This window comes from Sorghum bicolor, chromosome 10, assembly GCF_000003195.3.
Source record: "Sorghum bicolor cultivar BTx623 chromosome 10, Sorghum_bicolor_NCBIv3, whole genome shotgun sequence".
Taxonomy (NCBI): domain Eukaryota; kingdom Viridiplantae; phylum Streptophyta; class Magnoliopsida; order Poales; family Poaceae; genus Sorghum; species Sorghum bicolor.
The window spans coordinates 1,572,329-1,584,913 of NC_012879.2; the positions used below are offsets into that span (position 1 = coordinate 1,572,329).

General features: G+C 45.3%; 3 protein-coding genes across 3 annotated transcripts; 2 read left to right on the forward strand and 1 right to left on the reverse strand.

The window, feature by feature from the left end:
* LOC8069050 (UV-stimulated scaffold protein A homolog) lies at positions 1,090-3,786 on the forward strand. The gene is made up of 2 exons (XM_021448557.1): positions 1,090-1,492; positions 1,586-3,786. The coding sequence occupies exons 1-2, from the start codon at positions 1,220-1,222 to the stop codon at positions 3,443-3,445; spliced, it is 2,133 nt and encodes a 710-aa protein (XP_021304232.1). The 5' UTR covers positions 1,090-1,219; the 3' UTR covers positions 3,446-3,786.
* Positions 6,776-9,287, reverse strand: LOC8069051 (nudix hydrolase 14, chloroplastic). Its single transcript, XM_002437701.2, has 7 exons — positions 8,977-9,287; positions 8,781-8,886; positions 8,610-8,687; positions 7,977-8,069; positions 7,801-7,893; positions 7,489-7,587; positions 6,776-7,156 (listed from the first exon to the last, which is right to left on the reverse strand). Exons 1-7 carry the CDS (start codon positions 9,228-9,230, stop codon positions 6,911-6,913), a joined length of 969 nt encoding a protein of 322 aa, XP_002437746.1. The 5' UTR covers positions 9,231-9,287; the 3' UTR covers positions 6,776-6,910.
* On the forward strand, positions 11,022-12,528 carry LOC8068377 (protein FAM133). Its single transcript, XM_002436356.2, has 5 exons — positions 11,022-11,299; positions 11,423-11,508; positions 11,611-11,810; positions 11,913-12,039; positions 12,121-12,528. Exons 1-5 carry the CDS (start codon positions 11,128-11,130, stop codon positions 12,256-12,258), a joined length of 723 nt encoding a protein of 240 aa, XP_002436401.1. The 5' UTR covers positions 11,022-11,127; the 3' UTR covers positions 12,259-12,528.

Here is a 12,585-nt window from a genome sequence, read left to right on the forward strand (position 1 = left end):
TATAATAATTAGCACTAGTGGAGAATTGCAATTTATACCAACAAAATAATTAGTTGTCTTATAGAAAATTGCAATTTATACCAGCAAATAGTTAGCTGCCTTACAGAATTTTTAATAATTTAGACAACGACTCCAATTTATTTTTGCACTATTTAAATTTTTAAAATTTAGACAATGACCAGTCCTTTTGAAACATGTCCTATTAAAATTTAGATTCCAATAGTTTAGACAAAGGTCCATCCTTTTCAAATATGTCCTATTAAAATTACAATAATTCAAACAATGACCCGTGAACAAATTCGTATTGAAGTAACATTGAATAATTCAAACAATGACTTCATAGACAAGTTCATATTGGAGTAACATGGTGACTGACTCTATATCTGTGAGTTTTGGTTAATAGAATATTCTTATTGCCATATGATAAGCACCCTTACTACCACGTCAATAATGATCATCAAGAATATCTAGTTTCACTTGCCTCTAAAATCTCAAACAACATGCATAACTACTATAAAAAGCTTCCATAAGTCTCTAATTTTATTTTGCCTATACAAATCGGATTTTTAGAGGCGGTTGAATGCTTTTACAAATTGTTGTGCAGAAATCATAAATTTGGGCTAAAGAAATAGCAATTTTTAATCCAGGAAGATCCCATAATGCAGCTTACGAAACACACGGTAGAACTTCCGATACACGTGGAACTTCTATAGGATAACCTATAGGAATCAAACTTTCAACATTTTATAGTCCAACAAATTCCTATGTCAACATCGAGCCTCCTCTGTTTTTTTTTTCTATCAGCAGTCTCAACACAGGCCCATAGTCGTGGTATCTTTCGATGACTTTACGTTAGATATGTATGGACAGATGAAACTAAACTTTACGAAGAGCAAGGATATATCAACTTAAAACCCTAGAAAAAGATTTTCTCTTAGGTGATTGAAGTCACTCTGAAAATGACTTAGAAGTTAGTAAAACCTTTTTTCTTAGGCGATTGAAGTCAACCTGAAAATGGCTTAAAAGTTAGTAAAACCCTGGAACAAGATTTTCTCTTAGGCAATTGATCATATCCAAATGAACCGACATCAATCCGGCTCGGGCCCACAAGCCAGAGAGCAAATCTGATCCGAAATCCCCGGCTTCATCGCTGCCCAGAAGTCGCATCCAGCACGGCGATCGATTTCCTCTTGTCCGCCTGTCCCAGTGAATCGCCGCCATGCCGCGGCCGACGGCCTCCTCCTCCTTCGCCAGGGGCCGGGCGCCGCCGCGGCCAGCGGCCGAAGCTGAGCTGGGTTCCGACCCCTCCTCATCCCCGGCAGCGGCGGATTCCTCCATGGCGTCCCTAATCGAGCGCGCCACCTCCACCACGGCGCCCGCCGTCGACCCGGTCCTCCTCCGCGCCATCAAATCGTCGGCCCGTGCCTCCGATGCCGCCATCCAGGACGCGTTCCGCCTCATCCTCTCCCTCATGTCGAAGCCCCACTCCCACGTGCGTAAGCCTTCCGACACCTCCCTCTCCCCCTGCACAACCAATCCCAAAATTTCACCAAACCCTAACGCTGTGATCCCCTCCTCGGTGCAGGTGCGGCTTCTCGCCTTCAGCATTGCCGACGAGCTCTTCATGCGCTCCAAGCTCTTCCGCTCCCTCCTTGCTGACTCGCTCGACGGCTTCCTCCCGCTCGCCGTCGGGTTCCGCCGAGCGAACCCGCTCCCGCCGCCTACCGCGTCCGCTGCCTTACTCCGGAAGGCTGCCGTCCAGGCGCTCGAGCGCTGGCACCATCTCTTTGGCGCGCACTACCGCCAGCTCCGCCTGGCCGTCGAGTACCTCAAGGAGTCCGCACGCGTCCATTTCTCTGGTCTACGGGCTACTGTTGATGCTCGTGCAGCTCGTGAGGCTCGCATGCAAGAGATCTATGCTGCCAAGGTTGAGCAATTGCGTGAAAATCTTGCATCAATCAAGGCAGAAATTCGGTCCACGATGGATGAGATTCGCAATGGGTTGGAGATCATCCGTGCTGAATATAAGAAATTTGAGGGTTATGTGAATGACGAGGATGCGGAGGAGGAGATTGCATCTATGTCAATGCGGAGCATTAGAATGGCGTCTTTGATGGCTGGAGAGTGGGTGCCTGAGACTCAGGAGAATGAGGCAGTTTTTGATGCACTGAGGGAAGCACACCGGTTGCTTGTGTCAAAGCATTTGGTCACGGTACAGGAGTGGATAACTGTGCTTGTGAGGGTCAACCTTCCAGACAACCGTTTCCGAGATTCTGCATTGAAGGATTTCATTGATGTTAAGAATGAGATAAGGGCTGTGAGAGATCGTTGCAATGACCTTGGTCTTGACCTTGATAATGTTCATAGGCGGAAGAGTGACCAAGAGGAAGAGGACAATGAGTTTTGGGTGGAGGGAAACATAGAGGCACCAAATCGTGCCAGAGTCCAGAGCAGTTTAGATGTTGCAAGCACTAGCAAGGACACCAGGAAGGGAAAGTGTGTGGTGGGTGCAGTGTCTGACATTGGCAAGGCACCAGTTGCAGCTAATGGAACGAGAAATCTTGACCCACAAAAATCAGAGCTCTTTGCTAAAGCCCCTGTGCTGCCATGGAGCTCTGTCTTTGATCGGTGGGGCTCAATTGGGGATGCACACGTAAACCAGAGGGGACTCGAGGTCGAGAGTCATTGGGGAAGAGTAGATAATGATGCCACTATACCTGCAGCAAAGATTGCAGAGTTGAATGTTCATTGCTCAATTTATAGAGAAGCCCCAGTTGAGATCCTACCATGTCATGCCCCTCTGAAAAAAGGAGGACTTTGCCAGAGAAGGGATCTTAAGGTATGTCCTTTCCATGGACTGATTGTCCCACGTGACACAGAAGGAAATCCAATTGAACAGAACAGTGGTAGTTCTGATGCAGAAGTAAATCCTGTTGAGCACTTAGACATAGGAGGGCATTCAAATGAGGTTAACGGAAACAGCGATGGTGATTATATGGAGGAAACCTCTTCAAGAACGACAGGTGTCAATAATGATTATGGTGACATGGCTGGAACTCGTGATCTAGGTAAAATTACTGCAGAACAGTTAGCAAGACAAGCAATTAAAAATGTCCGGAAAAGAGAAATGGATCGCAAGGCACAGGAAAGGGCCCAACGCGCAAGAATCCGTCAGCACAATGAAGATGTTCTGCGAGATGCAGCTCTTGCTTCAACTTCCCATTCTGCGGCAGCCTATGAGCAGCCTCCAGGAGCACAGGGTCGACGAGGACGCCGAGGTAAGGCAAAGGCACCAACGCTGGCATCAATGCTGAAAAAGAAAGTTACCACCAAAGACAGAATTGCAGAGAGGCTTCTGAACACTCGAGCCACAGATGCCACAATAAGGGAGGTTTCTCATAATGAAGATATGAGCTACAGGGAAGCATTTCCAAATCAGTGGTAGCAGAAGCAGTTAGTTCTTGTATAGGCTGGGTAAACACGATAGGAACGACATCAATGTTGTTTATTGGTTCATAATTATCAGCTAAATAATACTTATTCTGTTGCTACCTAGATCAGCACAAAACTGTGACCGTGAGTATGTTTTCTGATATTCTGTTCTTGTACAGTTGGCAGGATAAATTCCTTGTATATTTCCCAGTGTTCAGTCTCATGTCTTTTCGAACTGATACTACTCTTGCATTTCAAAGTGAACTTGTTTGTAAAACCTGTAAACCGTGCCCTGTTAAGATGTACTCTGCACGAACCAAGTAATCAAATTGGCAATGGATTGAACAGCAGGCACTTAACGACTCCTCGTTATCAACTTCCAATTCATTCAGCGGCTTACCTTTTTCTGTTGGAATATAAATTATCTTACGTTCATTTACTGAACAAATTGATAACATGGTAATGAAGGATGAGTCTCCTAGCACTGCAGGAGAGGGAGAAATAGAAGATTAGAAATACCATTTCATTTCCCTTATGCTGAATCTGGTGAACAAATTCCTTTACATGGTCAACACGTACATCATTGTGCCAACTGCAGATGACTATTCAGTGAGCCCTTGGGGCAGCTTCTACTGTTTGTGGTGTGCTCATTGGTTCAATGGCTGTTGCGCAAATTTTTTCCTCTGTTTACTTCAGTGCATGGTCCAACAAGTCAAACATATTTGAACCGCTTGTTTTCAGTAGAATTGTTTTGTTCTTGGGGAATGTATGCTATGCAATGGCATATTTTTTTCGAATTAGGGAGCACCCCATTTCCATTGCATGCGAGCGGAAATACATGAGTTTTTAGGACTGTTTAGAAAGCAAAGAGGGTTCAGAAACAACAAAAGGAGGTGAAGAGTTTGAAACTCCCGCATCACAAAACAACCCACAGACAACTAACAAAGCAGATAAAAGGCTTCCACTTGCAAACTGCATATCCGCTAGCTTCCTCCGGTCCCATCAGTGCCCAGAGTCTTGCTCTGTGTCGTCATCTTCAGCAACATCACGAAACCTGTAAGTCTGATTGGTCCCTTGATGCTTCTCATTCAGCAGCTTTACAGCAATTCTGAGCATAGCATCCACACCCTTGATCAATACTTCTTTATCCACCTCTTTTTGAAGACCTGGCCAGAATTTCATAAGCGCACAAGCATGACTCACATCGCAAGCGGATTATGCAGCTTAGCCCCATCAAAACATATACGATTTCTCATTTTCCAAATCGCCTAGCATATAGCAGCGATTCCAACTGCGTGAAATTGCTTGCCATTAGGAATCCATCTTTCACACCAATTCCAGCTTTGTTGAAAACAGATCGGTATATTAGAAGCACCTATGCACGTGGCAACATACAATGTGATATGAAGTATGGAGGAGTTCTATAGATAATAAGGGAAGCAGGCGGATTAGTTCCGTTGGCATGCAAGGCATTTAAGTCAGGAACCAGGCCTACATGCAAACTAACACTTCGATTTAGATTTAGCTTTGTTGAGTAATTGTCCAAGCTTTTGGTTGGACACTGTTTGGTCTCCATGAAACATGCCTATCGGCATCCCTAACCGCGACTTACAAATCCTCGTTCGTGTGAAATTTGCATACGCGCGCCCTACAAGAAGTCATGCATGGAGGGAGTAGGAGGTAAGGACATATATCTTCTAGAACTCTCATGCCTAGGACGTAGTCAAATTTTGACAATCGACGCAATAAACTCATTTGCAGCACCCAATTTCAGTTGACTCTAAAATCTCTAATTCTGTTCTGGGTTAAGGAAAATAGAAGCTCAACATGATTAATTAGGTAAACTCAACAAGATCCATTAGAGACAGAGCTGTTGGAGGTAAGCAGTGATAAGACACAAGCAAAGGCATTTAAAACTAGACAGATGCAAGTCCAGTAAGACAGACGACAAATGTACACAACAACGACAGGTAGCTTAACGGCAATTGGGATTGACAGGCAAGATGCTTGACAGGCAACGAGCGATCGATGCAGCAGCTAGCAAGCAGGCCATCTCAATCGATCAGTTTCCCGGTCGACAGAGTGGCTGGACGACGCTGGATGGACACCGATCGAGCGCGACCGGCCGGCTGGCGGCCGATCGGCCCCGGGATTCTCCATATCGACGGAGGCCGGCCTCATCGTGGCCGGGGAATAGGATAAAGTTGATGGTAGCGGAGGAATCTGCAGAGGAGGGATATCCATGGTACAAACCATGGACCAGCGCATCATGCATCCATTGATAGGGGCCGGCCGGAGTCCATCTCTCAGTCTCATATGCCATTCTGCAGCATGGCATATGCCGCGCCTCGCCAGCCTACTGATCGATGGACTCTATAAGAGCAGCGCGGACCGGACACACGAGGAGGAAGCAGAGGAGGAGCTAGGAAGAAGGTGCTATACTGCTAGCTATCATCATATCATCCATGGAGGAGCAGAGCTGATGGTTTTCTGACGACGACGACGACTGCAGGACTACTAGCTACGTGCAGGCTGAAGACAGTTGTAGGCAGCTCTCCTCTGGCAGGCGGTCATCGTCGTCGTCATCGACGGCTGGTTCTGTGTTCATCCGGATCCATCGTGCAGCCGTGCATGCATGCAGTAATATTCGGTTACATGCATGCATTATGCACGCACGTACGTCGTCGTCCTGCCAAAGGAGAGTTGCCCTGCGACTGTCTCCAGCTTCCTTTCACTCAAACAAGATCCATCGACCGGCCAGCCAACGCCTCCTCCTCCATTATGTTGGGCGTACGTAGTCGTCAGGTAAGAGTACTACAACACTACTACTACTACGTCGTAACGTCGTTGCTTCATTCAGTTCAAGTAGGTTACTAATACCACTCCATCATATAGAGTATGCACGTATCTGAAAAATCCAAATTTGTTATCTCTGACCAGCCGTTAGTCTGGTTATATGAAAAGTTCATACTATAAAAGTGGCCACATTAGATTAATTTATAATTACATACAGTTTCTACTAATTAATTATCAAACTTTTTTTTAGACCAAAGGCATTCATCCAGCTTTATTAGAAAGCACCCATCCCTCCGGATACTCGGGATTCCAGTTTACAAGGAGCAAGGAGTCAAGGAGGGTGTTGCTGCTCTGCTTCCAGCCAAACCAAGCAACCGCTTGCCGGCCAGGTCAGGGGCAGCTGCCGAGTGGTGGTTTGAATCGTATAAAAGCCGGCCAGCGAACTGGGCGAAGTGCGAGCCCCGAATGACCAGTGAGTCAGCCACACCGCCACAAATCAGCAACAATGCACAAACGTACGCCCATATCCCAAGCTACTCCATAATCCAAACTCCAAACTAAATCTTTATGTATATAATAATATATGATTTTGTTTCACAAGTGTCGTTCCTTCAATTTTACAGGCAACTACCCATCTGTTACAGTTACAGCACAGCACAGTGCAGTGCTAGCAAGCAGGTCTTTACAAGTTGGCCGACGGCGGATGTGGCAGCAGGCCTTCCCTCTTGGCCATCTCGTACAGGGCTATCGCGGAGAGTGCTTTAGCATCGCCGGTCGACCGCCAGAGCTGGCTGTAGGGAACCACGCGCAGCTTGATCAGCTCACCATGGTCGCGCAGCCCGGTTTCCTTCCCCTGGAGCGATCTTATGGTCTCCTCGTCAACGCGGCCCCTGTACAGGAACAGGCCGATCTCTTCGTCGCAGCCACCCTAGTAATGTACAGAGGCGTCAGTCTGAATTAGCAGGAATCAGAATGCAGTGTTTTTGAAAGCAGGGTTCAGAACATCGGCAAGTCCCAGGTTCTTGCTTACGGTTCTAGTATTTCTCAACTAGCCCTGCTTTTGATTCGTCAAAAAGATTGCAATCAAGTACTAATAGCTAGCGCTGGTTTAGATCTCTGTGCAGCTTTTATCATCAATTAAGTTGATTTAGATGCTTTTTATGTGTACAGAAATCTGATTCTTCAGGGGGGAAATAGTGATTAACCAGGTGAACAGAAGTTTTGGCAGACAGTAGCAAAAGGGAAATGCTGGCCAGTTACCGGTGATGGTAGCATTCGACCTCCGGTAGCCGGGTCCAGCAGTGCCGTAAGATCAACCATGTCTTCTATATTCAGCTTTATACCAGTCTCCTCTTCCACCTGCCAGCAATTAAGGATCACCACCACAAGAATATTGTATGCAGTTATTAGTACTTTACAGATTCATATGAAATTCTGACTACAACAGCAATGTATTATGGCTTGTGCAATCTGAACCAAAACCAGGCAAAAGCAGCACCCCAATGCTGGCTAATTTCCTATAGTACTATGCAAATTTCATTGCATGCTCTATTCAGAAGTCAAGATACTAACCTCACGGACTGCGGTGCCAACAAAATCACCTTTTTCATCATCTAGCATCCCAGCTGGCAGCTCCAACAGGAATTTTCCAACAGGAACTCTAACCTAGAATTTCGATAGCAGTCAATAGGTGAATTTGCTTACTGAATAAATCCATGTGCTCTAAATCATGCTATGGTACACTATACCTGCTCAGTAAGCACAGCATATGTTTCCCCCTTAGACTCCAAAAGAATCAACACGGCAACCGCAGGTCCTCTTGCAAAGACAATTCCTGGAACCTATATATACTGTCAAAAGATGGTATGAACTAAACCATCATCCTGCTAGTGCTACAAAGTAGAGACCCCGCAAATCGATTTAAAGGTGAAAAATTCATCAGTGGATGCAGGAAAGATATTGGTATATCACACATAGATTTTAATACACGTAATATTCAATGCCATAGTCAAGACTGAAAAGCAAAGTCATCACAAAATTGAAAATACACTTCTAAAGTGTGCTTCAGCCTGTATATTCAGCATAAGCAAAGGCTGGGCCACATCCACCCTAAGCACCTATCTATTCTACTCATTTGCTGCACCCATCTATCTCTATCCATTAGCTCCTCACCAGTACAGCAATACATTATCAATTTAAAGGGGAAAAGAAAGAAAAAGTACAATCACATATGGTGTGTTTACTAGGAGAAACACCTCACTATTAACCAAACTCTGATGATAAATTTGGACTGCATAGACCATCATTTTTAGTCCTAATTGACCATTCTAGGATCCAAACAAATGTACAACGATACCAGAAGGAACATTTCAACCAATCACCTTGGTTTTCGTTTCCTCGTCCACGATGTCAGCTTTGAACTTGAGAAAGCCCACCCGTTTCCCAAACGTGTCAACTCCCTGAATCACAAATCCAGACGCAAACGAGAGCAAATTGAGCAATGTCATGCAATCAATCAATTAGACCGAGCCAGCCGCACAAATGCACATCACCTGGATGAGGACCCGCGTAAGGCTCAGCCTCCCGTAGGTGAGGACGCCCTTCTCCGACTGCAGGTTCCGCAGCCACTGCTTGAACAGCGACGACTCCACCGCGTTCCTGCGCTTACCAGAGCCCGCAGCCAACAGACATCAGCGAGCTTTCCAATTCCACCAGACGGAACCGGAGAAGTGGACCCCAAACGCTGACCTGAAGTCCGCCTCGGGGAGTCCCGGCGCGCCCACGACGAGGACGGGGGCCGCGGCGCCGGGCACCTCGACGGTAGCGCTGGGCGGCGCAGCGGCAGAGGCGTCCGAGGAGGCCATCCGTACACCTCGGCGGCGGGACGCTGCTCGTGTGGTCGCGGGAGGGGAAGGGAGAGGGAGAGGGAGACGCGGCAACGGCGACCGGCCGCGGAAGCGAAGGAGACACTGCGCACGCGCACTCGCGGCCGGCAATGCCATGTGGGGCCCAGCGAGTTTCTGGAAGCTTCCGCACGTTGAGCAATTGCAAATCTCGATGGGCCGGCCCAAAGAGCATGGAGGCTAAGGCCACAAGGGCTTTCTACCCAGGTTCGGTTCCCAGGCGTGTAGCGGCGGACTTCGGCTCAGGGCCTGTTTGTCCGTAATTTTTTTACCGTGAATATGTTGATTCTGTGAATTGTTAATTCTATATAAAATGAACTAGAGAGCTCCGAGCTAACGAAGTACTAGCTTTTTCTAATTATTATATGTATAGAGTTTATCCTAGAGAAATATTTTCTCTGTGAATTATTAATTCTATAAAATAAATTGGAAAGCTCCAAGCTAAAAAGGTACTGGTTTTTTTTTTCTGACCACTATATGTCTAATGTTTATCCTAGAGAAACATTTTCAGTCACATAATCAGCATCCACGAAGAATTCGAAGCAAAACAAGCTCTACCAAACAAGCTGATCAAGTGTTACCTCTGTCTACAAAAGAATAAAATTCTAGTATCCGTGCCAATCAATCTAACTCAAGTTTGACCAAGTTTACAGTAAATTGTTTTTGCATTTAGTTGTCCAAATAAATTTATTATGATATATTCTATAACTAATTAAATGGTACTTATTTTATACTATGAAAAATACTATTTTTTATATAAACTTAGTCAAAGTTTAAACGCCTTGATTTCTCGAAAAGTAAAAATTGCATTCTTTTATGGACGGAGGGAGTAATAAATACATACTCCTAACTATAAAAATAAATACATGTACAATTATTTAGCACTAGTCTTCTAGGTTATTACGCTGAAGCTTATTTTTGGCATCCTATAAGTATGAACACCACCCTTCGCAAAAAAAAAAAGTATGAACACCACAATACCCCAAGGCAAAAGAATAACCTATATTGATCTTGGTAACATGGCTGGAGATGGAAATGAGGAGGTCTATGATGCCATCAATGATGGTTTATATTCGCTAACTATGTGGTACGTTGCACTCATTTGTTGTCCATTATCTATGTACTTTGTGTAGATGTACAATGAGACACATGGACATAAAAAAAGAAACCTTAAAACATATTTATCTATTAGGAATCACGGACAAAATGCAAGGTTACAAAACAATATATATACAAGAGACAAAGAACCATTCCAAACAAAACTTTTCATCAAATCTAGCGCCAAGTTCTAAGCCCACACCTCTAGTTTTTAGGTACTTTTCTATGAGGGAGGGGGGTATTGGTTCTGATTTTGTACTCAATTGCAGCGCTTGGATGAGCACAAGACATCCATTTGTGGAGGCATGTAGGCTTTTAGAGTCTAGTGCTATGTGTTTGTTTGCTTCTCATGGTCGGAGTTCCATTTATTGTCTTGGACGTTAGGAGTGGTTCCTTGGTTTTTCGCTTTAGTGTGCGCTTGTAATAATTATTCAGATTCTTTGCTCCTAGAGGAATGATGAAGCCGGTAATTTGTGTTTATTATCTAAAAAAATTCCTCCTCTAACTCCATGGACTAAAAACCTTTCCTATAGTCACATGGTGAACATTTTTCTAGTGGAGCTTTAAAAACTTGGAGCAGTATCTTCTGGGCCTTTCTGTCGCCATATTGGTTGTTTTATTTGAGAACAGAAAAAAAAACACTAATTGACCTGCTGAAAATCCATAAGTAAATGCAAAAGGGCTATAGGCCCATATTGTTGTGCTTACTTGAGCTCAATAAGAAATGGGCCTAAGACCAACACAGTCCCACCACAGCCCACAGGCCCATGACTAGGCTACTGCCCTCGTCGCGTCTCGTGCACCGCCGCACCACGGCGTAGACGGCGGCGGCTGCAACGAACTAACCAGCGAGCGAGAGAGCAAGCGGGCGGCGGCGGCGGCGGCGGAGGAGGAGGAGATGCCGGGAAAGGGGCAGCGGCGGAGGGAGAAGAACTTCCAGGCGGCGCACGGTGGGGACACGCGCCTGCCCCCGCCGCCGAAGCACCGGGAGCTCGAGGCCATCCCGTCCAAACTCCGCCGCCTCATCGCCTTCCAGAACAAGCACAACGCCAACGCTGACGCGTCCTCAGGTGCCTATTCTCCTAGCCTCTACCCGGCGCCGCAATTAGAATATATAGATGATCTGCTCAATCTCCTGTTCTACTCCCTGACTTGACATTGTGCGCGTGCTGGTGATGGTGGTTGCTGCACAGGAGGTGCTGCCGGGAAGCAAGACGGTGGGTTAAGGAAGAATAGGCCGGCAACAGAAAGGACCCCAACAGAAAAGGCAAAGGACAAGGTACTTCCGCGGTGGAGTAGTGTGAAATTCGACCCTGCTTGTTAAGAATGTGATGTGTTAATCGGCATTTTCTCTTTCAATTCAATTTTGGTGTTCATGTAGAAAATTAAGAAGCAGATATTGGAGGCTCCTGCTGATAGCAAAGCATCAGAGATTAAAGGCAGTGAAGATGGTTCAGCTGCCAATGAGAACGTGAATGCAGAGGGAAGTAAGGGGAAGAGAAAGAGGGGAAAGGCTAAGGACCTTCGTTTCGAGGAACTGGACAAGAACATCTCAGTCTCGAAGAAGCAAAGAAGGAAGCAGTGAGTTCTCTAGTACTGCCCTATGCATTTGATCTAGACTCCATCTGTTATATCGTCATTAGAAGGTGTAAACAATGCGACATGCCCTTCCATAAATTTCAGACATCTGAATGAGAAGAAAAAGAAGCGCAAGGGCAATAAGGCAGAAACTGTTCCAGACTTCCCTGGGCGTGAGAAAGTCAAATTTGGTGAAGTTGTTCAGGCTCCACCGAAGTTGTCATTCCCGAAGGTACTTCACGTCGCTCTATATGAACTCCTTTTGTGTGATCTATATTCTGGATTACACATCGATGGTTCTATACTTTTCTAGGTGAAGAGCGCTTTAGATGCTTCCCGTGAGATGCTAAGGAAAGAGGCTATTGAGAATTACAGAAATATTAAAGGATGGACATCAAGGCCTGGACTCAAGCTTCCAACACTAGCAGAGAATACATTCTTATCACAATAAATATTTTGTCTGTTTATTATATCATCACTTAACAAGCTTACTCTGTTTATACAGAGAAGTTTAGAGTATCAATTTTGTAATCTGTACCTTCATGTAGGCAATTCTGAAACAGATATTCCTGTCTGGATTCCTGTCTTCTTTTGTGTATTTGTTTTTCCAATTGGATCAGTGTTGTGTTCTTGCCAACAGGGTATTATGTGATTAAGAAAGCAGATACTGACTGTTTGATCAGTGGCTTGGATTTTGGAAAATTGTCCATATTTGGTTCTAGTCCATTCTTTGAGATGGCAATTGGAGCATAATAAACTCATTATTTGGCATCACAGT

Coding starts and splice junctions, on each gene's coding strand:
- LOC8069050 (XM_021448557.1), top strand. CDS start 1,220: ATGCCGCGGCCGACGGCCTCCTCCTCCTTCGCCAGGGGCCGGGCGCCG. Junction 1,493..1,585: donor TGTCGAAGCCCCACTCCCAC/GTGCGTAAGCCT, acceptor TCCTCGGTGCAG/GTGCGGCTTCTCGCCTTCAG.
- LOC8069051 (XM_002437701.2), bottom strand. CDS start 9,230: ATGGCATTGCCGGCCGCGAGTGCGCGTGCGCAGTGTCTCCTTCGCTTC. Junction 7,588..7,800: donor TTGGCACCGCAGTCCGTGAG/GTTAGTATCTTG, acceptor AATTGCTGGCAG/GTGGAAGAGGAGACTGGTAT. Junction 7,157..7,488: donor GTCGAATGCTACCATCACCG/GTAACTGGCCAG, acceptor GTACATTACTAG/GGTGGCTGCGACGAAGAGAT.
- LOC8068377 (XM_002436356.2), top strand. CDS start 11,128: ATGCCGGGAAAGGGGCAGCGGCGGAGGGAGAAGAACTTCCAGGCGGCG. Junction 11,300..11,422: donor CAACGCTGACGCGTCCTCAG/GTGCCTATTCTC, acceptor GTTGCTGCACAG/GAGGTGCTGCCGGGAAGCAA. Junction 11,509..11,610: donor CAGAAAAGGCAAAGGACAAG/GTACTTCCGCGG, acceptor GTGTTCATGTAG/AAAATTAAGAAGCAGATATT.